We start from the raw sequence: 26844 nt of genomic DNA on the forward strand, positions 1-26844 counted from the left end.
GGTATTTTGTTCTTTGTGATCAAATTGTATATGATACTGTTTTTAGAGCTTCATGTTTCATTATTAGTGTTTTTGAACACATCCCATTTCTGTATGTTACTTTGTATCTCATCACTTCACAGAATTCATTTGTTCTGATTGTTTTTTTGGCAAAGCCTGTAGGGTTTTTTAATATATAGTATCGTGGCATCTGCAAATAGCTTTACTACTTTCTTTCTGATATGGATGCCTCTTTTTTCTTGTCTTTTTTCTATGGCAAGAACTTCTCAATATATGTTGCGTAAAAATGGTAAGAGTGGATATCCTTTATTGTTCCTGACCCAAGAGGAAAGCTTCAGCTTTTTACCCTTAAGTAGATGTTAGCTGTCAGTTTTCACATATGACCTTTATTATTGAGCCAAGTTCCTTCCTTACCTGTTTTGTTGAATTTTGTTACATGCTTTGTAGATAATCAATTGATTTGTATCGTTTGTTTCCTTAACCTGGTGTGTCATGCTAATTGATTTTCACACATTGACCCATTCTTGCATCCCTAGAATAAATCCCACTTAATCGTGGTGTATCACCCTTTCAATGCATTTTGAATTCAGTTTGTTAAAATCATGTTGAGGATTTTTCCATCTTTGTTCATCAGGGATATTGGCCTGTAGTTTAATTTTCTTGGAGTGTCATTGTTTGGTTTTGGTATCAGGTAATGCTGGCTTCATTAAATGAATTTGGAAACATTCTTTCCTCTAAAATTTTTTGCAAATTTTGAGGAGAGATATTTAAGTCTTCTTTAAATATTTGGTAGAACTCAACTGGACTGGACTTTTGGTTTTAGCAAGTTCTTAAATGACTAATTGAATTTCTTTATTTGGTAGAATTCAACTGGTACTGGACTTTAGGTTTGGGTAAGTTCTTAAATTACTAATTCAATTTGATTACTTGTAATCAATCTGTTCAGATAGTTGGTTCATGATTCAGTCTTGGAACATTGTATGTTTCAAGGAATTTGTCTATTTCTTCTAGGGTTTTCAGTCTATTGGCAAATAATTGTAGTACTCTCTATGTCTCTTTGTATCTGTGGTGGTAGTTGTAACTTCTCTTTCATTTCTGAATTATTTTGGCCCTCCATCTCTTTTTTTTCCTTGATTAGTCTGGTTAGAGGTTTATTCATTTTGTTTATCTTTCCAAAGAACCTATTTGGTCTGCTGATCTTTTCTTATTAAGTTTTTGCTCTCTTTCATTTATTTTTATTTTGATCTGTAGTATTTCCTTCCTTTTGCTAACTTAGGCTTCTGTTTGCTCTTTTTCGATTCTTCTAGGTATAAAGTTAGATTGTTTATCTGGGATTTTTCTTGTTTGTTGAAGTACACCTGTATCACTACTATGAACTTGCCTCTTAGAATTTCTTCTGTTGTATCTGATAGACTTAGGAAATCTGTTTCCATTTTTATTTCTGTCAAGTTACTTTTTAGTTTCTTCTTTGATTTCTTCATTGACCTATTGGTTGGTTAATAACATACTAGTGTCTACATGTTTGTGGGTTTTCCCGAATTTTTCCTGTTGTAATTGTTTTCTAGTTTCATAGAAACTAGAAAAGTGATTAGAAAAAGTGATTTTTTTTAAATCTTAAATTTATTGAGAGTTGTTTTGTGGTGTAATAGGCAATCTGCCCTGGAGAATGTCCCATATATACTTGAATAGAATGTGTCTTCTGCTGTTTGGAGATGGAATGTTCTATATGTGTCTATTAAGTCTATCTGATCTAAAGTATCAATTAAGGCCAGTGTTTCCTTATTGATCTTTATCTACATTGAAGTGAGTGGAGTGTTAAAATCGCTAACTGTATTACTATCAGTTTCTCCCTTTCTGTCTGTTAACATTTACTTTTTATATATAAGATATATAATATGTTGGGTGCATAAATATATACAAATGTATATCCTTTTCTTGGATTGATCCCTTTATCATTATGTAATGCCTTTCTTTGTCTTTTGTTACAGCTTTTGTTTTGAAGTTTGCTTTGTCTGATACAAGTATTACTGCACTAGCTTTCTTTCCATTTCCCTTTCCAAGGAATCCCTTATCCATCTCTTTCCTTGGAGTCTGTGTATGTCTTTAAATCTGAAGTGAGTCTCTTGTAGGCAGCATATTGATAGGTCTTCATTTGTTTTGATTTTATCCATTTTGCCACTTCATATCTTTTGATTGGAGTATTTAGTCCATTTATCTTTAAAGTAATTATTAAAAGGCATATATTTATTGATACTTTGTTAATTGTTTTCTGGTTGTTTCTGTAGTTCCTTTTTTCTTTCAATATCTTCCCTTGGGAGTTGATGGTATATTTTAGTGTTATGTTTGGGTTCTCTTCTCTCAATATTTTGTATATCTACTGTAGTTGTTTGGCTTAAGTCTACCATGAGGTACACAGATATTGATTTACATACATAGCTGTTTATTTTAAGCTGATGTTAAAGTTCAAATTCATTTTAATACCCCACATATTTTTTGAGAGAGTGCAAGCCTAGGAGGGGCAAAGAGAAGAGGGACAGAGGATCTGAAGTGGGCTCTACAATGACAGCAGTGAGCCTGATGTAAGGCTTGAACTCACAAACTGCAAAATCATGAGCTAAAATCAGACACTCAACCAAGCCACCCAGGTGTCCCAATACCCCACATTTTTAAACTCTATACTTTGTCTTTGGTATCTTATGTTTACTTCATTTTATTTTGTATATCCCTTAACTACTTACTGTAATTAGAGTTAGTTTCAATTTTTGTCTTTTAACCCTTATATTGGCTTTTCAAGTGGCTGATATATGGAATTATTCCATTTTACCATTGAGACTTTTTTAAATATATTTTCTAATTTTTAGTTAAGTCTTTTCCTGCTCAAAGAAGACCCTTTAACATTTGTTGTAAAGCTGGTTTAGTTCTCTGGGAAACTCTCTATCTCATCTTAAATTCTGAATGATAACTTTACCAGGTGGAGCATTCTTGGTTGTAAGTTTGTCCCTTTCAGCACTTTGAATGTAGGATGCTACTCCCTCCCAGCCTCAAAGTTTGATACCAGCTGATAAATACTCTTACAATGTTTCCCTTATATTCTCTTTAACTTTTGCTTTTATATTATGTCTTGGTTTGGATCTTTTTGGAGTCTGGAGACTGCTTTTTGGACCCAGATGTCAGTTTCCTTCCCCAGCTTAGGAAACTTTTCACCCATTATTTCTTTTAAAAAGGTTTTTGCCCCTTCATCTCTCTTCTTCTGCTGGGATCAATACCATGTGATGTTACCATGCTGGGTGTTGTTCCAGAGGTCCAACCCGTCTGATTTTTTAGTTCTTTTCTTTTAGGTGTTCTGACTGGGTAATTTCCAGTGTCCTCTCCTCCTGATTACTGACCTGTTCTGTATCATCTACTCTGTAGTTGACACCCTGTGGTGTAGTTTTCAGCTCAGTTATGTTCTTCAACTTTATGACTTGTTTGATACTTCCTTATATTTTCTAACAGTCTTTTCCTCTATATTTCCATTCTTCTTTGGAGTTGTATGTTGAATAAGCATCTTTATGACCATTCCTTTGATTTCTTTATCAGGTAAATTACGAATCTCTATTTCATTAGTGTTTTTTTTTTTTTTTTTTTGCATGGGGGGCTGGGCTATCTTGTTCTTTTGCTTGTATTGCATTCCTCGATCTCATTATTCTTTTTTGAACTGGGTTTGTATCTGTGACATCTGTTTTGGAGCATACCTACCTCTCCCAATCTTGAAAGAGTCACCTTGCATTGGAGCATCCCCTGTGTAGACTGTCTGTGCCTGGTGGCTTTGACTGAGCCACCTAAGCTGAATCCGATGCAGGCTGGAGGGTTCCTGTTCCTGGCAGGACAACTGAGCTGGAATGGACCACAAGGTCCCAGGGTGCTACGAACTGGATCAGCCTTGGCAGGACAGCTGGACTTCTTAGGGCACGTCCCCAAGGCTGCCCTGGAGGGCTAGCCGGAACTGAAGTGAAAGTGGCCACTCTGCCAGGGTGCTCTTTGATGGGGCCACCCTTGAAGGATAGCTCACGTGGTGCAGGCCTGAAGGGGTTCTCAGGTATTCTGTGCTAGGGCTGCCCTGGAAGGATGGTTGATTTGGGCACAGGCCATGGGAATCCTGGAGCACACACTGAGGCCACCTTCGTGGAATGGCTGGAGCTGGTGTGCAGTCTACCATGAAGGTAGGGGGTTGTATAAACAATAATGCCTGGTAGCACCTCAGACCCCAGAGCGAGTGTTCAAAGAGTTCCCACACTGTGGTCTGTGCCCTAGGGTAGTCAATGGCTTTCCTTCCAGTGTAGTTGTGCCTGGGGCCGGTGAGTGTATGTGCAGGCCTCTCCGTGATCTCCCTCCCCAGTGCAGATCATCTGATCAGGGGAGGTGTTCCCATCACTACCATGTGTCCATCTGTCCTACTTTATGTGGTTGCCCTATCATTGGTTACATCAAAGCTGTTCAATCAACCTTAGGTTCTTCAGTAGAAACTGCTTTATACTTAGTTGTAGATGTGGTGTGTCCACAGGAGGAAGTGAGTTCTGAGACTACTTAGGCTCAAAGGACCATCTCCCTTCACCCAATTCAAAAATATTAGTGGTGGGATTTTTCATCAGTGTACTGGCACATGATAAGATTGTGGCCACGAGTGTAGGTGCTGACCCTGATAAACTAGTTCAGATGCTAGTCACATTCTAAGGCTAGCCTATGTCCTGATACCCTATGACACAGGATTAATATACGTTATCTGACAAGTTCTCCTAAAATTTCGAGTAGTAACTCTGAGTTTGGTTAAGTTTAGTTTTATTGGGTCCTCAATTCTCTAAAATGGGAATATTCACAAAGACCACCAAGTTGAGAAGAAAAAGTGGATTTGTGTGTATAAGGGTAGATCGTTTGTGAGTCTTGGCATTAAATTTGTTCATTAAATGTCTATTTAACTTAGTTTATGAATGAAGTGCCATATGTGTATAGTTGAGGGCCATATAGTTTAGAGCAACAATCCTGGATCTGCAAAAGACCTATAAAATCTAGGAGGTTGCTGCTTTCTTTAATTTTTTTAAAGTTTATTTATTTATGAGGGACAGAGAGACAGCAAGACACAGAATCTGAAGCAGGCTCCGAGCTGTCAGCACAGAGCCTAACGTGGGGCTTGAACACACAAACCGTGAGATCATGACCTGAGCCAAAGTCAGGTGCTTAACCAACTGAGCCACCCAAGCGCCCCATGTTGCTGCTTTCTTAGGAGAGTCCACAACCTTTCTGGGCAGCTTCAGGTTTTTAGATATAAGAATCGAAAGTTTGCCAATGCAGAGATCACAAGTGCCACGATCAGAGGTCTTAATGCTCCACAAGTCATGTTCTCACAACTCCATTGATATCGTGGCTTTGAATCCTAGAATACATAGAAAACTACATTATCTACTTCCTTACAGGAATGGTATAGGGATAACATTAAAATGCTTCTCGACGTAAGCTCCAATTCAAGACTAACTTTTGAACTCGATAAAAAGTATACTTTGAAGCAATAATGGATGAAATGGCAGCTCTGATACCCACCATTTTCCCTAATGGACCATTTACTCCCCCAAAGTAGTTTACACCCTAGAAATGTACCTCCAGGTGAAGCAGTGTCATTTTTACTTGATTTTATTTGGTTTCCAATATCAGATGTGTGGGCAAAAGACTCACGCATTCTTTCATGTACTGTGAAATTGACTTTTTAAGCTCTCTCTCCTTATCATGGAGCGTCTGTACTTAAAGGCAGCAGAGTATGCATAAAGCATCATGTAGGGCCTTACACATGTAGAATTAAAGACCTTTTAAAATGTAGGGGAATTTGATTAAGTGTAGGTCTCAAGTTTGCCATACAGTTTACACGCCCAAAACTAAATGTAATTTTTAAGTGATTTTTCACATTTGCATTTAAGGCACTAAAATCACAAAAACTTATGTGCCATCAGCAGAGTGAATTTTTTACTTAGTCATATGACAGTAATAATTCTGGTAAGCATCCAAATTCAAACAAAGTTAGCCACCAAATGGATGTCACCCATTTCCATTCTTTTTGCAAGACTAAAATAGATATATTGTTATTCCTAAAAATGTTAGAGCAATATTTTCCCCAATAATTGTGAAAGAACAGGGATATTTAATAGTGCAGAAAGGATGTTTTTGGCATTTCTTTATAAAATCTATCACTTATTACAGTAGTATGTTTTAATGAATTATGCATTTAAAATCTGGGCCAGTCACTTTTCTGCACAACAGGGTCTGAGAATATGCAGACACACGTCTGCTGTGAAATCATTAAACCGAGAGAAAATGACTCCGATTTCACTTACATTTAAGAAACAAAATGCCTAACAAATGAGAAAAGTGCTAAGTGAAGAAGAAATCATTTACAGTCTAAAAATTCAGTATTTCAAAACTTCTAAGGGTTAACAAAATATTTTAATTGACACAAACTGGATCTCAGAAATCACCCTTGATCTAAACGGAGACTGTTTTAGATTTTAAATAATTTATCTCTACGACTACATGTTAAGCCATAAAAATCCCCACAGGTTTTCTTTCTTTTGTGAATATGTCATGATCAAGCTTTGGTTATAAAATAGTGGAGCTGATATAGTTCCTTAGCACTCAGTAAAATGGTGCACTGATGTTAAAATGTTATTTCTGCTAACCTGACAACAGAACTTAAAATGCACACATTTAAATCCTCTAAAGCAGAAATACAAATGCACACACAATAACCCCAGCAAGTCTATTCGTTAAGATTTATAAAATAAATTTCTTTGCCAGTTACTCAGAGTTCATCAATCTACATCTGCAAATATGTTTTGCCAAAGCATTTTGGTACTTACACCCTTTAGAAACCACTTAAATGCGAGGGCTAAAGGAAAAGTTGAAAAGAGGAACAGAATAAGAACCCTTTGAATCTGTCCACGCTCCTTTGTGAAGGCGGAAAGAAACAGAAGAGCAGTAGAGATCCATTCTGAAGTCTCTGCTTGGTTCCTCTGGGGTTTCTTGGAGGTGCGGTCCTTGGGATCCAGATAGGATAGGAATCATGTGGCAGCCTATGGCTATAATTCAATGTAATAGAACCATGAAGCTGAGCGGGCTGGGGAGGTTAAGTGCGTGACACTCCTCACAGCCCACATATACAAACGTGATGTAGCTGAAGTCCAAGATGATCTTCCACAAATCAGCCAGGAAGGGAATTCCAGCAGGAGACGTCTGCAGCCTGTCGCTCCTCCCATGGTAAGCACACCTCTCTTTGCTACCGTGTTACCTGAAACAAATAAGTGAGCATTCAGTACCTCAGCCCTATGAGTCCCTGTCTGTGTGACCCTTTAGCAAACTGTTCCCTTTATCTGTAACCAACCTCACCAAATCACCTGTTCAAATCAAATTCTTTACATGTGTTGCTTTCAGTTGCCAAGAAAACATGCACAAAGGGTTCCACAACATGGTATTAAGTACTTCAGCTTAGTATTTTTTAGAGTTATAAAAACCTGAATAGGCACAATTCATTGCCCATCAAGTTAACTCATGCATGCTGAGCATGCTTTCTTGAAGGCACTAAATTTTTTCAAATGAATGCCAATTAAGATCAGTGTATGTCAAGATCAAAATGCTACCTTTGTTACTTTTTAATGTAGTTCACTTCTATTTTAAAAAATAGGTTATTTTAGAAAACTGCCATAATTATGGAAACAGATGTTCATTAAGTTTACTGTTGTTTTCTTTATTTTTAAATAGTTTTACTTGGTAATGCAAGGTATTTTACAAGTTAGATAATCCATATACGAGCTAGAGGCGGGAAAAAACAAAAAGTTTAAGATTTGAACATGCCTGTGACATAAAAATATAGTTGATGATAGTCATCATACCTAGTCTTTAGACCCAATCAAGTATATATTCAAACCTCAAATTTGCTGCTAATTGAAATAAAGCCTTTCTTTTATATATTTCACAATAAAAACCTACCATTATGGCGTTTACCTAGAATAGGGCTAGAATACATTTTCTATAAAGGACCAGAGAGTAAATATGTTCATCTTTGCAGGCCCTATAGTCACTATCACAACTACTTAACTCCACCTTTATAGCAAAAAAGGAGCATAGAGGATACAACATGTAAACTAGTGGGCGAGGTTTCATCCCGATAAAATGCTAGCCGTAGACAATGAAGTTGGGATTTCATATAATTTTCATATTATGAAATTTTTTTTCCTTTTGTTTCCAACCATTTAAAGGCATACAGTCCATTCATAGGAAAACAGGCCAGGGGCTTGACAGGGCTTGCAAACCATAGCCTGGTGATTCCTACTCTAGAGGAAAGGGACGGATGAAACGATATGTCAGAAAGTGATATATGCACTAAAGGAAAAATACAGACAGTAGGGCCAGGTGAGTAGAAGTCTAGTGGTTTTGAAAGAATTGTCAGAGGACGAGATGCAGGAAGGATGAGAGGGAGCCCTGCTCACCTATGGGGTAAAAACTTAGGTCTCTCTCCACCTCAGGTACAAGGGTGAGACAAGGGATGCACGGCCAGACTGTTAAGAGGATCACTTTGGCAGAAGAGCTGAAAGGTGACACCATGAGGACACATGATAGAATGAGGATTAAGGGACCACTTGAGAGTCTTAATCTCAAATACCCTGATTATGGAGGGGGTCATTTTCTGAGATGGGTAGTATCACTGCCTTAGCATCTTCAGCTGCTAAATGTTTAAGCAGTATCTTCTCCCTTCAGTTGTAGTGAAGAGTGAGTGAACTGTGAGGGGCATGGCCTGATGCTTGTCCTGTGAGTAACCTCGGGAAATGGTGGCTATTGCCACATTAGCTCTTTCTGTATCTAAGTATATGTGCAGGATATTATTCTCAATGCATCTTATTTAAGGAAGGTTACTTTCCACACCCAGTTTGGAGCCTATCTAAAGTTGAATGACAATCAATCCTAAAGAATCTTGTTCTGTAAAATTTCCATTGTGCTAATTTGGAATTTGGTGGATACAAGATTGCTAACATGCCAATACCAGCTCTACTCTATAGGGCTCAGGAAAGACAAGGAACCATCTCACCTGGACCTTCAAGACAAGCATTTTAGAAAAGAGAACTGATAAATGAGGTAGAAGTGAGGGTAGGGAAACACATGGTCTATTGGGTGAGTCACATTTAGGGGCATCACCTCACGATGCTTACACTCTACTTTCTGCTATTCACAGGGATCCATTGATGGTCTCTCAAGGAGAGACCTGGGCAGGGAATTTACCCTGGAAACACAGAAAACAGTACCAAGGCTAAAACAGAGCAGGTGTGGGGCCCAGGTAAATGAGAATCCACCTAAGAAGAACTTTTTAAGAACAGTTGGCCTCTCTCAGACTTACTATACCAGACTATCTAACGAGTGGGGCTCAGAACAGGGGGGACAAGCTCCGATGGTGAGTTTCCCACAGCCACTATTGCCACTGAGAATGAAGATGATTCACAGTGCTAGCCTAAGAAACAGAGAGAAAGGTACCAATCACAGAGTGTTTGGAGGCAGATATCCTAAGAATGGGGTCATCTTAGTCTTGAGGGTGAGAGAGGTGTTGCAGAGAAAGCCTCTTGTTTAACTCCTGTCTCCAGTTTTCTGATGTGAAATATTGGAAACATGGAGACACGGCATGGAAACTTAGAAGTAAAGGAAGTAAGAGAATCAGGTGGGATGCTTACCAAGAGCTGCCAGGAAAAAAATAAATGAAGCAGGGGTTTCTTTCAGCTTCAGCACTGTTTACATTGGAGCCAGATCATTCTTTGCTATGGGAGATCCTTCTATGCATTTTAAGATTTTTACAACCTGTCAGGCCTCTACCCACAAGACACCTAAACAGCCCCCCCAAACATGTGGTAACTAAAACTGACCCCTTGATAGAAAAACTGCCCCTAAGACCTAGCTCTTGATGATTTTTTGAATTCCAATATGATTTACTTCCATTATCAAACAGCCCTGGCCGATGGTTGGCACTAGTGCTGAAACAACATTGTGTGCAGGTGTTAGGAACTTTAATATGGAGAATGACAGTGAAAGTTGCATTTTTTCCCCAAGAACTAGTAGCTGACTTCTCTCTGGGAACACTGAAAACTATACAGGCACAATACACTCACTGCCAACCTTTCATCCGTGGAAAAGCCAGCACGGCGGGTTAGGAAACTGTCCCCCCACATTTTCTGATCTTCATCTAAATCTGTTCCTCTCTCAACCCGACTGCTAACTCTTTTCATGTTTGCATTTAAATGGAAAATAAAATTCTGCCATAGGTATCTTACTGCAGATCCTCTTTTTAGCTTTTCCACGTGTTGATGTTCTGGTGCAAGAACTGTAGAAGGAAAATGAAAACTATTTTGTCACATAGTTAATATCCCCTGGAGAAGTGTAATTGCTCAACCTTGTTGGAGGCCCGCTGTCTCACTTGTGGGGTAAGATTGGTATCCATTTTATGACAAAGAGCTTCTGAGGGGACCAAGCTCTTCCCAGAAGCCAGTCACACCTCCACAAATGAATTTACTCTATATTCCCAAGAGCCATAAAAGACATAAAATGTTTTATGCAGTTTAAGGCACAATGAGTTGGATTAATAAAGGAAACAAAGTTTTACTACTTGGAGATTATTCTCAAGTGGCATATCACTAAAAAAATATAAGAAGCAGCTAAGGATCATGATGGCCTAGGGAACTGTGTTGTGTTTCTACAACTTTTCAAAGTGCCAAATGAAATGTCACTACCGTTGAGGATTTAGCTAGAGCAAACTTCTATTCCCCGCACACACAGCCAAAATGCCCCTCAAGGTCTGCTTCCTGCACATGCTCTAACTGCACACAAATAGAGAGGGAGCCTCTCCAGCAGGAGACTACTTAGACACAGTCTTTTCCAGAACAGAGTTGGCTTGTGTCCATGGTTTTGTTTTATATTTACATAAAAGAACCAATGCAAGTATAATCTTACAAGTTATTTCTTCATCTACAAGAAACAGGATAAAAAGAAATTTTTATCATTGATGGATAGAATATGCCAGCTCATTGGCAACTCTAAGATATGTATTCAGGAAGGGGATAGGGAAGAAAGGTCTGAAAAGGGCCAGGAGTGGGGGAAGGATAGTGGAATTATTGTAAGGCAGGGTTTGCTTAGCAAGTACACTTGGGTTTATATAGATTGGAAGTTAATTTGGATCAGCTTAGAAGAGGAGCTAATAGAAGTGAATGTTAACCTCTTTTGTCCACCAACAAGGGACTCCATGAACTTCCACTGCTGTGGATGTAAAAGCATCTACGGGCATTAGCTCAGAGATGTTTGGCTCCAGACCACCATCACAACAAAATGAGTATCCCGATAAAGCATGCCAAATTAATGTTTTGGTTTCCCAGTGCATATAATAGTTATGTTTACACTACACCATAGTCCGTTAAGTGTGCGATAACATTTGGTCTACAAAAGTAATGTACATGCCTTAGTTTAAAAATACTTCATGGCTAAAAACTTCCCACTATCATCTGAGCTTACAGCCAATCATAATCTTCTTACTGGTGGAGGGCCTTGCCTCCATGGTCATGGCACCGACTAATGGGGTGGCCGGCCATTTATTATAACAAGACCGCCTATTCGGCCACACTGACTGACTCTTCCTCTTATGGACAAGTTCTCTAGAGCGTGCCTTGCTGTGTGATAGCATTTCACCCATGTGGGAATCAATCCTCTCAAATCCTGCCATTTCCCTTTCTCAGCTAGGTTGGTGTCCTATTCTAAACCTTTTGTTGTTAAATCAGCACTCTTCACAGCATCTTCCTGAGCAGTAGATTCCATCTCAAGAAAGTACTTTCTTTGCTTGACCCTAAGAAGCACCTCTTCATCTCTTATGGTTTTCCACGGCAGCAGTTCGTTCCCATCTTCAGGCTCCATTTCTAGTGTTTTTGCTGTTTCCACCACATCTATGGTTACTTCCTCCACTGAAGACTTGAACCCCTCAAAGCCATCCATGCGTGTTAAAAGCAACTTCTTCCAAACTCCTGTTAATTCTGACCTCTTCCCAGGAAAGAGAAGTGTTCTGAATGGCATCTAGAATGCCCAGATCCATCAGAGGAATCGCCATCGGTGGCAGTTAACTTTTTAAATCATAAGACTGGAAAGTCAAAGTCACATCCATTCTGTAGCCCATGGATCAAGGAGCCATGTTAGCAGGCATGAAAACAATATTAATACCATCTTATCTCCATCAGAGCTCTTCAGTGACCAGGTATATTGCTTTCAAGGAAAGCTTTTTTATAAGCAGTAAGTCTCAACAATTTAAACATTTAGTAAACCAAGTTGTAAACAGACTGTCATCTAAGCTTTGTTTGTTCCCTTTCTAGAGCAGAGTAGATTTAGCCTAATTTTTAAGGACCCTAGGATTTTTTAATGGTAAATGAGCACTGTCTGTAGCCTGAAATCACCAGCTGCCTGAGCCCCTAACAAGAAAGTCATCCTGCGTAATGACTTCTCCTCTCTAGCTATCAAAGTCCTAGATGGCATCTTCTTCTGACAGAAGGCTGTTTTTGTCTATAATCAAAATCTATTGCTTTGAGTAGCCACCTTCATTGCCTTAGCTAGAACTTCTAGGTAAGCAGCTGATTCACCTCGCACTTTAACGTCACGGAGACGGCCTCTTTGTTAAACCTCATGAGCCACTATCTGCTAGCTTCAAACTTTTCTTCCCTACCTTCATGGAATGGAAGAGTTAGGGTCTTGCTCTGGATCAGGCTTTGGTTTAAAGGAATATTGTGACTAGGTGGATCTTTTAACCAGACTACTATAACTTTTCCATGGAAGCAATAAGGCTGTTTCACTTTCTTCTTATTTGTGTGTTCACTGGAGTAGTTTTTAAAAAATGTCCTTCCTGAGTGTTTCCTTTACATTCACAACCTGGCTAACGTTTCAGTCCTCCTGACTAAGTCTAGCTTCTGACTTATAGCCAGAAACATGTGACTCTTCCTCTCACTGGAACACTCAGAGGCCCAAGGAGAGGAAGAGAGAGACAGGGGAACAGAAGACACACAGGGGTGCCACCCTCAAGTTACAATAGTACCACCAGTGATCACTGATAACCATAACAAATAATGTAATGATTTGAAATACTGGGAGAATTATCAAAATTGGTGAAACAGAGACACCAGTTGAGCCAGTGCTACTGGAAAACATGATGCTGACAGACTTACCTGACACGAGGTTGTCACAAACCTTCAGTTTGTAATAACAAACCATAAAAAGTATTGCAAAGTGCAATGAATGTGATATGCCTTATCAGGTCATTTATCCTAGTCATCTTTCTATTACTAACCAAAAGTCGATGATTATACTATTGATGATTTTGTGTTTGATGCCAGCTAAAATGTCTATTGATAGTTTTTATAAAATGTTATAACTTTTAGTACATTAGAATAACCAATTTTATTACTTTTGATTCAAAAAAGTTATTGGGACTATGAAGGTAACTAAAAACAGACATGGGCCCTGACTTTAGAGGTCTGGTCTTACAAAGCTTTAGGTACGAAGCACCTAACTACACCATTCCATTGGAAGTATAACCATAGTAAATGTTGAAAGAGATTCATGTCTCCTGTATCATCAGTGAAGGACTCCAGAGAAATAATGGTTAAGAAGTAAAGAAAGCAGGGAAGCACATTCCAGGAAGAACACTTTCCTCTGGAATTGCAAAGGCACCAAGATAAGAGGTACTAACAGAAGGCTGAAACAGCAAAAAAAAAAAAAAAATGGAGATGGATTACCAGGTTATTTGTTAAGACTCAGACAGGCAAAGATAGCGTAGCTAGAAAGATGTGCATTTCACAAATGTGATGGTGGTCATCGTATGGAGGATGGCCTGAGTGGATGTGAGGCATCAAGATGAGACACAGTGGAGACAGGACCACTGTTACAAGAATGGTGACAAGTGCTCAAGGAGCGGGGTGGGGGTAATAAGCCCAGGGACCAATAATGCAGTGGCCATGGAGAGGTAAGGAAGAAAGAAGATTTCAGGCTCAAGAACTGGGGAGACACTGGTAGACTTCTGAAAGGGTGGGGACTAGAAAGCCCATCACTGGAGGAGACAACTCAACACAGCACTTTGAGTCTTCAACTAACTGCCACTCCTCACAGGAAGTAAGTATCTCTCCTTCAGCAAACACCTGGATGTGGAATCTCGCCATGCTGTTTGCATATTCTCTGATCATAAATCAGGCTCCTGAAGGAGCTGCAATGAATTGAGTGACCCTGCCTAAAATGACAAGTTCATGAAGCAAGTCACTGCCCAGACAAGCTGACATAAAGGGTGATACTAGGAAACGGGCTTTTCAAAAGGCCAAAGTAACAGGATGGCACCAGCCAGGGAGGTTTATCAACATAATATAATCTCGTGGGTGGTGCCAGGATAAAATGAAGGGGGGAAATGCATAGTTAATAATCTGAGGAAGTTGTAAATGAGAATGTGTTGGTCTATACTTGCCTTTGTAGTTTTGACTTTATGGCCACTGCTACAGGACCACCCTGAGTGATCTGGCAGCACTTTACAATCCTCTCCTTCCAAGCAAGGGTTCATGTGACACCACCATTTCTGAATCACGATGGAAGCTGGAAAACAAAGGCCAAACAGTATTTGAGAAAGTGTTTCTTCCTCCAGAGAGAGACAACATGAAGCTCATATGGATCAATATACTGATCTCAAGGACTGTTAATAAGAACTATTCAATGTAAGTAAATTTAAAGAATGAGTTCAGCCATAGGCTCTGGAAAATAGTGAGATCCCAAACTTGAACAACATGCTGGGGTATGAATCTGGCTGTGTGCTACTTATTTAACTCCTCTTGACCTCAGTTTCTTCATCTGTAAGATGGGGATAAAAACAGAACCTCAACATAGATGTCAAGAGAATAAAGCTAATCCATTGTGAAGTCTTGGCTAACCATGGACCAGTCACTAGATTATCAGAAAACGTTAGCTACTACTGTGCTCATTGTTTCGTAGGTTACAACAGTGGGTGGTGACGTGGCAGTCATTACACTGGATGGTCTTTGTGACCCATGGCATAGATTGAACATGTCTGTCACAGAGGGGTTCATCTCTCCATGCCAGGCCAGCAAGTGGGGGAGTAAATCCTTGAACTCAACACCTAGAAGCCACATAAAGGTAGGAGAGCCTGGTCCTCCCTCACATGCCCACTTTCTAGGCTCATTTTTTCACCCGGAAACTCCCTCTCCTTCTTACCCCATCATCCCTGCTCCAGGTTTGGAGGCAGATGAAAACAGATTAAGGAACTCCATCGACTTGGCTAGGTATTCTCACAGAATCAAAGGACAAAAGGGATTGTGATTCATATTTAAAGGTAAGCCCAGCCAAGAGGGTTGGTAAACCCCTGTTTTTTCGTTTTTTAATTTTTTTTGAGTTTGTATATTTTTTAGAGAGACAGTGTGAGTGGAGGAGGGGTGGAGAGAGGGAATCCCAGGCAGGCTCCATGCTTCCAGCACAGAGCCCGATGCAGGGTTTGAACCCATGAAACTAGGATCATGACTTGGGCTGAAACCAATAGTCAGATGCTTAACTGACTGAGCCACCCAGGCACCCTGAGCCCTGTTTTTCTGTTGAAATAGCAGCACTTAGGGAAAACACATACCTCAATGGATTTGACTCAAACTACCATTTCCTAGGAAGTCTGAAACTCAATTTCAAGCAAATATTAAAAATTCCTAATAGCTCTTTTTTCTTGAGGGTCAGGCATCCTGTTAATGTATTTCCTTCATTTTATGGAGAAGAAAACGCCAAGGCTCAGAGTCACACTGTGCAAACAGCCTTGGGACTAAGGCATTCGAACACTGGAGCCCCTGGTCCACCCTTATATTCATACCTCACACCAGTGAGCTGTAGTAGAAACGACTAGAGGTACAGAGGCAGCACCGAAAGTAGGTAACACAGCAAGCTTGAAAACTCTTCTCCTGTCAGGCAGTTGCACTGGGACCTGATTAGGGCACAGGACCATTTCGTCATCAGCTGAAATGGCCAGACAGTGTGTCTACTCCACATGAAAACCACGGATCCTGATTCGGGCCTAATACTGTGCTACTATCCGATTATAGTCCCATTAAAACCAATAATACCTAAATGAGGCAGAACTGTGATCTAGAATAACATAAGCTATTTAAGTCAGAAGGTTCCAACAGTGACAAAGGAATATAGTAATATGGGTTGCTTATTTTGGCAGGAACTGCCAATGAACTTGAGTGGATGGAGACAGTAGGGTGAGGTTTGAGAAGGCTCTTCAGTCACAAATATTACAGAAATCTCACCTTAAAATGGCACATAGCTTTGTTATTTTCAAAGCCCCTTAAACACTGTTGTTCTTTTGATTGTCCCAACAGCCTTCAGCAGCAGGAAGAGGAGGCAGATGGTTCCGGAAATAAAAACGAGAGCTTTCCCCAAAGTGAGTAATGAGGGAGGAGGTATGAGAATCTAGGCTCCTTCCTCTGTATCTGTCTGTAAGTCTTCCTATGATACCACACATGCTACACAGAGTTTGACCAGTCCTTCATTATTTCCTGAATACCTGAGGTTGGTCCCAAGTGGATATAAAGATAAATAAAAGAGATGGTTCCCAACCCTCAATTTGAAAATTCCATCTGCAGGACTGCAAAAGTTATATAAATGTTGACAGAGCTTAGTTATATTTACACAGAGTTACAGCTGAATTTAAAATACTTTTTTTTTTTTATCTTTAAAACAGTTCTTTTAGGCAGATTCTCTGCTACTCAGCAGTGGGAATCTGACAGGTGCCTAGGCTACACGGAGGACTCCAAAGCCGCCCAGATAGATGACAAGTGATCTGTGGAAGCGAAGGCACCTGGTGCTTTGAGACAGCGAGTGGCCCATGTGGCTGCCGTGAGGGGTCAGCAGAAAAGCAATGGACAGTCGGCTGAGCAGGGTGGTCTGAGAAGCACCCTTCGGGGGCTCTCAATGTCAATTCCACACTAGACTTGATTTCCCAAGCAGGAGGGAGCCCTGCAAAATTTATAGCAAGGTGGTAGGATAAGCCAGGGAATCTGTGGGCCCAGAAAAGCTAGTCTAGCAGGTGGTGATAAACCGCTGGGGACAAAAAGGAGTCTAAAGGAACCGTGTGAGGTGAGAAATCTACGCATAAATTCCCTACCGAGGAAATAATCTGACTCATTCTCCCTTAGCCTCACAGAAGAGAACTGCAAGTCCTTCCTGCCTCCTGGGGTCCCAAGATAATTCTGATGCCAAATCTAGAAAAGGAGCTTGAGGGGAAAAAGAAACAAAATGCCAATTCTTAACTACAGAAAACGGGAAAATATTTTCAGAATATTTTGTTCAAAATTTTAAATTGTTTTAAATTAAAGAAGCATGTAAGATTGAGCTCTTGTAACCTTTTTTTTTTTTACCAGTTTTCTTTCATTTAACTGGAAAATGTAATTTTTCTGAAGACAGATTCACAGTAGGTTCATTAAGTAACAACCTGTCCAGAAATTTTAACTATTTCTATTTGCTAAAAAACAAAAAATCATTTTCATATCCTAGTGAAGACATGCCTTAGGGAATACTTAGGGTCCTATAAGTGTATTCCAGACAGATCTGCTTAACTAAATGCTCTTTCAGAAAAGAAAACCTTCATGAGGCAAACAGTGGCCACAGGAAAGTTTCAAATTCCTGTATTCATTAAAGGCTAAGGTAAGGACTATTTAAGGGTTTCATCCACCAATAAATAAAGCAATTAAAAAGCTCAGAAGTCCAGGGCACCTGAGTGGCTCAGTCAGTTGAGCATCCAACTTCAGCTCAGATCATGATCACAAGGTTCATCAGTTTGAGCCCCGGATCAAGCTCTGTTTATTTTTGAGAGAGAGAGAGAGGGAGGCACAAACATTAAAAAAAAAAACCTTTAAAAAAAAAAAAACAGAAGGTCAAGCCGTGAGTGCGTACTCAGCTTTGAGCTGAGACAAAGGACCCAGAAGTAAAATTTTATTAAAATAACTCTTGAGAACATCTGCCCACTTAACTGAGCCTTGGCTCCACAGGAAAATAAGTTTGTAGGAGGTATCTATTTTAGCCAGTTATAAAATTTCATAATGAGAAAGTGTCTTGTCACTTCTATTTTTAAAATGAAATTCTTTAGAAAGCCCCATGGCTTCCTGACTTACGAAAATACAAAACATCCCACATCCCTATCTTCAAGCTGCCAACCTGTAATGAATTTCTAGTTTTATGCAGAAAGGTAGGGGAAAAAAAACACAATACTAAGTCTCTGCTTTTATGGTAGTGACTAGTGTTTTATAGGTGAAAATATAATGGAACCAATTAGCTTTTTTGTTGCTGGTATATTTTCTGTACTCTCTATTGCATAAAATAGATTGAGATTTTTTTCTCTTCCTTGTCCCAATTAAATATTACTCCATGAAATAAAACACAATATGTATTCATATAGCTATTTATATAAACCCACCTTTGAATAAGACTAATGACAAACAGGTTCACTTCTCAGGAGTTGGTCTTTCATTTTTTTTTGACTTACTTTAGTTGTATTTACCCAGAGTTAAGCTTTTCTAAAGAAAACGGTACTTTTACATCGAAACTACAGACAGAAAGATGAACACATCTTCCCAGAATATAGACTCTTAAAAATGGAAACAATCAAAAAATATGCTCTGAGTGTCTAATACACTTTAGCTACTTTGTTCTTAACATTGTTATTTCAAGACGCTCTTTGGAAATTAACCGTAAAGAAAGGTTTCTTAACTTTAAGCTATTGGTTAACTTTAAAGATAGGCAGGTGGGAAGAACTGCCACGTTATATTTGCTATTTCAAGAAAAGCAGCCATTCCAACCTGACCCAGGGAACATGCAAAAAGGCAGTCCCAAGGGCATGATTTTTTGTTAAATAAAACCTTTCACTTATTCACACACTTCACTCATAACAAGGTGCTGTTATTTCACCAAGTACACAGAGTACTGAGTGAAGCTGTGGATAAGTAAGTACAGAATGATCTTTTGTGATCTAGGTTTGTCTTCTACACTACGTGCGAGCACACCCAAGTACAACCATGTACTAGGCAGCAGGGACCGACCTCTAAGGCAGAATTAGTTGACCTTAGCACTTAAGAGGCCAGATAACTCTTGACTGTAGCGGTATATACGAGCATGATAACATCGTGATCAGCATCCCTGACCTCAACCCACTCAATGCCAGGAGCACCCTCTCCCCCAGTATACAACCCAAAGTATTTGCATACATCGTCAAATATCCCTAAGATGGCCAAAATCACCCCAGGTTAGGAAACACTGATCTTTGGGGGTGCCTGGGTGGCTCGATCGGTTAAGAGTCCGACTCTTTCTCACAACGGGCTCTGCACTGTCAGCACAGAGCCCGCGTCTGATTCCCTGTCCCCGACTTGCACGAGTCCAGGTCCCGCTCTGCAATGACCGCTCAGAGCCTGTTTTGGATTCTGGGTCTCCCTCTCTGCCCACCCCGCCCCATTCGCATGCGCACACACACATACTCTCTCTCTCTCTCAAAAAAACAATCTAAAAAAAAAAAACCCCACTAATACATGGTTATGGAGATGTACTGGGCCCATAATGAGAGGCTAGCTACTTCATCGGACCTCATCAAAGCTTTGGCCAGTGAAAATAATCCAAATACATGGTAAATACAATGCCACCTCCACTCCTGATCTTTCCTCCTGCCTCCACTGCTGGCAATCTTCCCCTCCAAGTCAAAAATTTGCATATTCCCTCCCTGAATCTCTATTTCTCTGGCTCAGTCTCACTGCTCTCTCCCCGACACACAAATCCTGGCTACTTCAGGGCTCGCTCTGAAACCGATGCTGACAACCTATCAGACCTGTCAAATTCAGAGATCACGTCATTCCTTTTCAGGAAGTTTAGGGTATTTGAGATCAACTTTGCTCCTTGAATACAAATTCCTAAACGGCAGGAAGGTCTCTAACAGCAAAGGCTCTGTCTGCATCTCCAGCCTCATCTTTGATCACTTAAGAGCCTAACCAAGGTCCTTCTAGTTCCCATGGTCACCCTGCTCATTCTGACACGCTTTACCCTCCTACACCACTTAGTTCCCCCTGCCTGGTGAAATCAGACCCAATGCTTCTCACTGGATGCCGTCTCTGACCCCATGTCTGCTCGCTCTTCAAGTACCTTATTTTCTAGAGTGTCTCTCTCTCTCTCCCATAGGCTGAGCTCCTTTGAAAGCAGGACCTGGGTCCAATTAACATGCTATCCCCCAGCATGAAGGACATGCCAGGCACAATGTATGCAAGGTGCATGTCCTTCCAACCTCCCAGTGCTTCTGTAATATTCACCCCACTGCCACTGGGAAAAACTCAGAAACCCATTTTATCTTTTAGTTGGTACCAAGAACATACCCAGTCACAAAACCTTGTGAAATCACATCTTGAAGACAGACTCTAGACCTCATCACACAGCCCATAAAGCCATGCAAGTTGTCTGCAATATGTACAGGAACTCTAGGCCCTAACTAAGGGAACTGTGACATCTGAGAAAAACGGGGCATCAGAAGAAGAAAAAAAAAATAGCTGCTTCCCATTTGTCAGCTTTTATCGGTCTTTTTTAAACCCAATGTTTAGAAAGCATTCACTCTGACAAAATAAATGAAGCTTCACCGGAGTACACATTTATCTCTTTTTATCATATTCCATTCAGCATTATCTCTATAGAGTGGTATGTTGATAAATGTAGAGAATACAGTTCCTGTCATTAAACACTGTCATATATTTGGCAGTTGAAGATCGATATGGAAACATGCGACCAGCCACCTAGTTATCTACTGTAGGACCCAAGTACCCTTCACTGTAATCAAGTAATTTCACACCCCTCTGCCCAAATCCCAAATGTGCAGGACAGACACATTTCAACGACACAGGATTTTATAAGTTAATTATAACCAAGGAAAAAAAAACTTGTTGGAGGAAAAAAAAAAACAGCTAAGTTTTCTCCCATTTTAACTAATAAAACTCTGACTTTATGAAAAAGCAATGGAAACACTAGATAAGTGCTGTAGATTAACAGAAATGAATAAAGAGATTCCACCTTCAATGTCAACATTAATTAGTACCCCGCTCCACTGTCTCCTCACTTTTAATTTAAATGTAAATTCAAGTGAATTTTATATTTTAGATCCTCTCCACATTCTTATTGACAAATAAGAAAAGAACAGATCAGCAGAGACTAGGTCTTCCCACAAACCAACTAGCAGCATGATGCTGCATAATTATTATGGGATAAAGATTATTATGGGATAAAGCTAAAAAGCCCTAAAGGAAACATTCAGATAAGGAATAGATCAGGGGGATATGAAAACAGACACACATCCTAACTACAGCCTCAACTACAACTTCCGACACCACCTCTGTGACTTTGATCCAATAAACATTTATTGAACACCGACTGTTTGCTGGGCTATGCCAGGCGCAGGCAACACAAATATTAACATGCAATCACAATCCTGCCCTTCAGAATTTCATTATTCTCTGGCTACAGATGTATTCATGAGTTACATATGTACACAAAAAGCTGATCCTCCAGTGTCCAGTAGAGAAGCTTCTAGTTACAAGTTCCCATTTAAATTAAAATCCATACCAGTCACATATCAAATATTCAACAGCCACATGTGGTTGGTTCGTGGTTCCCAGACTTAACAGACATAGGTGCACCGACACATCTAGCTGAGAGATATATAGAAAGAACATGTACATCATCATGGAATGTTATGTTCTACAAAGACTGCTCAGACACCAAATAATTGATCTCTATCAAATACTGATCCTGTGACACTAAGGAAATCATTTAATTAGCCTATGAGTCTGTTTGTCTTGACACAGACACAGCTAAAGTGTCCTTCAGTTGAGAAACAGCTACCCAAACTATAACCCATCCATACAATGGAATGCTAATGGAGCAAGTAAAAAACAACAACAGGAGCACTTGCCTTGAAGACGGCGGAGAAGCAGGGGGCTCCGTACTTCCTGCCCACATCTCTCAAGCAAAGAAGGGCTGAAGCCAAAGGACTCTGAACCCCAAGAGTCTGGGAGGAAAGGAGACGGATTCTACTACAAACAGCCTCATTGGGCTACTCAAAGGAACAAACCAAAGCACACAAGGTGGAGTCCAAAATACTACCACGAGTAGGGAAATAAAATAACCAAAGTCACAACAAGGGAGACCAAGAGACACCCTTAAAAGACACTTCCGGAAAGGCTAGGCCCTGCATAGTATATGAGCCTCCTTTAATATAGCAGTACTCGCAGGTGCAGAGTACGTAACAAGATATATTTAGATATATTTATGATATATATATATAACATATATAAAACAGATATATTTTGAACTCTGCCTCCCAAAGCAATGGAATACACTTTCTTCTCAAGTGCATATGGTACATTCTCCAAGATAGGTCACATACTGGGTCATAAAGCAACCCTCAATAAATATAAAAGACTTGTGATCATACCATGCACACTTACAGATCACAATGCTATTAAATGTGAAATCAATCAGAGGAAAAGTCTGGAAAACCTCCAAAAACGTGGAGGTTAAAGAACACCCTACTAAAAAAAGAATGGGTCAACCAGGTAATTAGTGAAGAAACTAAACAATATATGGAAACAAATGAAAATAAAAATAAAACAATCCAAACCTTTTGGGATGCAGCAAAGGCAGTCCTAGGAGGAAAATACATTGCAATCCCGACCCATCCCAAGAAACCAGAAAAATCACATATACAAAATCTACCACCACACCTAAAGGAACTAGAAGCAGAGCAACAAAAGCAACCCAAACCCCAAGCTGCACTGCAAAGGAAACAAGAAACAAAATTAAAAGGCAACCGACAGAATAGGAAGAGATATTTGCAAATCACGTATCAGATAAAGGGCTAGTATGCTAAATCTATAAAGAACTTACCAAACTCCACACCCCAAAATACAAATATTCCAGTGAATATATGGGCAGAAGACATAAACAGACACTTCTTTAAAGAGCACATCTAGATGGCCAACAGGCACGTGAAACGATGCTCAGCATCACTCATCATCAGGGAAATACAAATCAAAGCCACACTGACATACCACCTCATGCTGGTTAGAGTGGCTAAAATGAACAAATCAGGAGACTATAGATGCTGGCGAGGATGTGGAGAAACGAGCACCCTCCTACACTGTTGGTGGGAATGCAAACTGGTGCAGCCGCTCTGGAAAACTGTGGTGGTGCCTCAAAAAATTAACAACAGAACTCCCCTAGGACCCAGCAAAAGCACTGCTAGGGATTTACCCAAGGGATATAGAAGTGCCGATGCACAGGGGCACATGTACCCCAGTGTTCATAGCAGCACTTTCAACAATAGCCAAATCATGGAAAGGGCCCAAATGTCCATCAACAGATGAATCAATCAAGAAGATGTGGTTTATATACACAACAGAATACTACATGGCAATGAGAAAGAATGAACTCTGGCCATTTGTGGCAACGTGGATGGAACTCGAGGGTGTCACTGCTAAGCAAAATAAGTCAGGCAAAGAAGGATGGATACCATATGTTTTCACTCATAGGTCTAACAGGAGAAACTTAACAGAGGACCATAGGGGAGGGGAAGGGGAAATAATAGTTAAGGAGAGGCAGGGAGGAAAACCATGAGAGACTCTCAAATACTGAGAACAAACTGAGGGTGGATGGGGGGTGGGGGAGAGGGGAAAATGGGTGATGGGCATGGAGGAGGGCACTTGTTGGGATGAGCACTGGGTGTTAAATGGAAACCAACTTGACAATAAACTATATTTAAAAAAACAACAAGACAGCAACAAGTCAGTATGTACTAGCACACAAAGATCTCCACAACATAATATTGATAACAGGTTGGATCAAGAAATATACAATGTGATACCATTTGGGTAAAACACACATTCATACTGCAGTGTACCACATTTCCTAGAGAACTATCTCAAATACACAAATAGGCCAAAAACAGTGCATTGACCAAACACATAAATGCAGTTATTCTTACAGTGGTGGCCAAACGGGATTTGGTCCAAAAAATAAACATAAATGTATATAAAAAGTAAAACAAGCTACTGCAGAGTAAGGCATTATTATTTTCTTTACTAAGGGAAAGATATTAAATATGATTGCCACCTCGTCTGTATTTTCTAGATCCTCATAAAAATGCCTTGAGATAAATGTAGAGGACTTGTTATATCTAAAGATTCTATGCTGGATAAAATATAGAATTTACGTTAGAATTTAAAATTCTCGAAGAGGTTTACAATCCACACAGCAAGCAAACACAGTCATTTGAAAACAATCTGTGATTCCTGAAAATGATTATGTTCTCCACTGTGCCCAAATCATTCATGCAACAGCCAATGCAAGGGCAGGTAGAAAGAATTAAGAGAGACCATTTCCATCTTCAAGCAAGCTGCAGGCTAATGGGAAGGCACACATTCAGACAGGTCTGAAAACAAGGGACACTGTCATGAACTGCATGTGCAGGGAGATACAAGAGCATATAGGAGATATGGAAGGAGGGGAGAAATTGAATAGACTGGGGCAGAAGTCAGTGCTCCAGGCCAAAGATATAGGTACAAGTGCAGGAGAAAAGGGAACGTAAAGTGGGGCGCCTGGGGGCTCAGCTGGCTAAGCATCTGACCTTGCCTCCGTTTGTGATCTCGCAGTTTTTGAGTTTGACCCCTGCGTCAGGCTCCCTGCTGTCAGCGCAAAGCGCACTTTGGATCCTCTGTCCTCCTCTCTCCCTGTCCCTTCCTTACCCACCCACCTTCTCTCCCTCAAAAATAAAAAGGGGGCATAAAGGACCCCACTCGGATGTGGCTAGTGTAATTGAAAGAAAGGAGGGAGATGCAGCCAGACCATCCCGGGCTTCAGAGGCCAGGGTAAAGAATTTGGATTTTATTTTTAAGATACTGGGAGTCAGTCGAGTGTGGTTTTAAATGCAGGAGTGACATGATGAGTTCTGTTTTTGCAGAAGGATCATTCTGGCTGCACTATATGAAATGGGAGATAGGGGTAGTAACCTTGTCAAAATTTAATCTGGGCCCCTACACTGTGGAGGTGACAGTGGCCCAGAGAATTTGAGATAAAACAGGTATGGTTTGGATTCAACTGATAAAGAAAATAAGTGTGATCAACTGTCCCAGCTGGAGAGAGAAGAACTTAGCAAATTTCTTTTATACGCCTTTTTCTTTAATGTTAAGTATCTTCTTTTATAGCTTACAATCCTTCATCTGTTATCCCCAAATCCAAAAAGCTCTGAAAATGGACAGAAGTTCTGTACAATGGCAACAAAACCTGATTTGAATTCACATGGGGTTGGTCATCTTGCCGTCTCCTGTTCTGCACGAATATTCTATATACTGCACTGTAGAAATACTAGCATCTCTAAGTATGAGGTACAACTGGAAAAGACAGTAGGCTGGCTAGGTAAAAGATGTATATGTACTATGCTGCCTTTTAAAAATCTAAATTCAGCCATGCGTTTGGCCCCAGGGTTTCTGTGAAGAACTGCAGATGGTAAGTTGGCCATAGTTACTTTCCGGCTTTAATGGTCGCTGCGATCATGCTGATAAACGCTCGTGACCATAGCGACCATAAATGTGTGCTTGTGTTTGGTAGGGGAGGTGGGATATGGGAAAGTCACTTATTGATTGTGTGATTCTGGAGTAAAGAATGCACATATGCGTTTTCATGGCTGACCTTTAGACACACACAAAGGAAGACTGGAAGCCTTCACTTTCAGGGAGGTTTCATGCCACTATAGAGCAAGTGCTCAAGGCTTAAGCTCACGCATCCGTTCCCCTGGAGGGATACTTGTTTCTGACAAGGTGGCTGCTAGAAGAAGCCAGGGACATCAAAAGCAATCAGTCCCAGGCCTCTATCAACATTCATTCATTTTTTAAAACAATTCATCGGCACAGCACTCTGCTAGGGGATTTGGAGACAATGAATGACATTGATTCCAAACTTTCCCAGCAAAGTGGCGCCAAAGAAGATGTTTTTATAAATGTTTGTTAAAATAGTAAACTAGATATAAAGAGAAAAGAAGTCTGTAACATTAAACATGAGGTGAGAAAGTCAGGCTGCTAATCACTTCTGAATTGAAAGCTTGAGATCAGGGAGAAAACTGTGTCTAGTGAAGCAACTGCTTTGCCGCATACGATCTGGATAGATAGGCAAGGAAAAAAAATCGAAGCCTATCTCCCTGATTGCCAGTAACAGAACTCCCCATGGTACCACTTGAGAAATATCATTAATAACTTCCCTTATCTACCAAGTAATTTGTGAAGTTACAACTATGTTCATTTTCAGAGCAGCACTAACCCAGAATCAGCCTCATCTTCCTTGCGTTGCAAGGACAGTAAAGCAAGGAGGTTCTTGGTGGTTGGAGGCACTTTTTGCAAGACTGGAGAAAACAGACCGGAAAGATCTTACCTTCAACGCAAGATGGCTGAGCCCGAGTTGTGCCTGCCACCTGTCCTGGGAAGCAGGAACACTTGACGGTTTGCGATCGCTCTTCTATGCGGTTCTTATTACAGCACCTGTGCACAGCGACCACCTCACAGGTCCCTTGTTTGATTTGGTGGTGACCTGATGGATAAAGGGGGAGAAAAACAGACCGAGCACTGTGAGGAAAAAATGAAGCTACCACATCGATGAGTGATGCCATGCCTCCATTTTCTAACTTCTTGTTCTATGCTTAAGAAACTCTGGGGG

At 40.3% G+C, this 26844-nt stretch overlaps 1 protein-coding gene across 2 annotated transcripts in view; it reads right to left on the reverse strand.

Annotated features, from left to right (window-relative positions):
* Positions 1-5648: 5648 nt before the first annotated feature.
* Positions 5649-26844, reverse strand: part of TAFA4 (TAFA chemokine like family member 4) — a 173583-nt gene continuing 152387 nt past the window's right edge. For both annotated transcript variants that reach the window (XM_029917258.1, XM_029917259.1), the window contains exons 4-6: positions 26563-26718; positions 14537-14661; positions 5649-7309 (exon numbers count right to left, since the gene is read on the reverse strand). In XM_029917258.1, coding sequence (XP_029773118.1) covers positions 7298-7309; positions 14537-14661; positions 26563-26718 — 293 coding nt within the window. In that variant the 3' untranslated portion in view covers positions 5649-7297. The remainder of the gene's footprint in view (positions 7310-14536; positions 14662-26562; positions 26719-26844) is intronic.

The sequence above is a fragment of the Suricata suricatta genome, chromosome 12 (assembly GCF_006229205.1).
Source record: "Suricata suricatta isolate VVHF042 chromosome 12, meerkat_22Aug2017_6uvM2_HiC, whole genome shotgun sequence".
Classification (NCBI taxonomy): Eukaryota; Metazoa; Chordata; class Mammalia; order Carnivora; family Herpestidae; genus Suricata; species Suricata suricatta.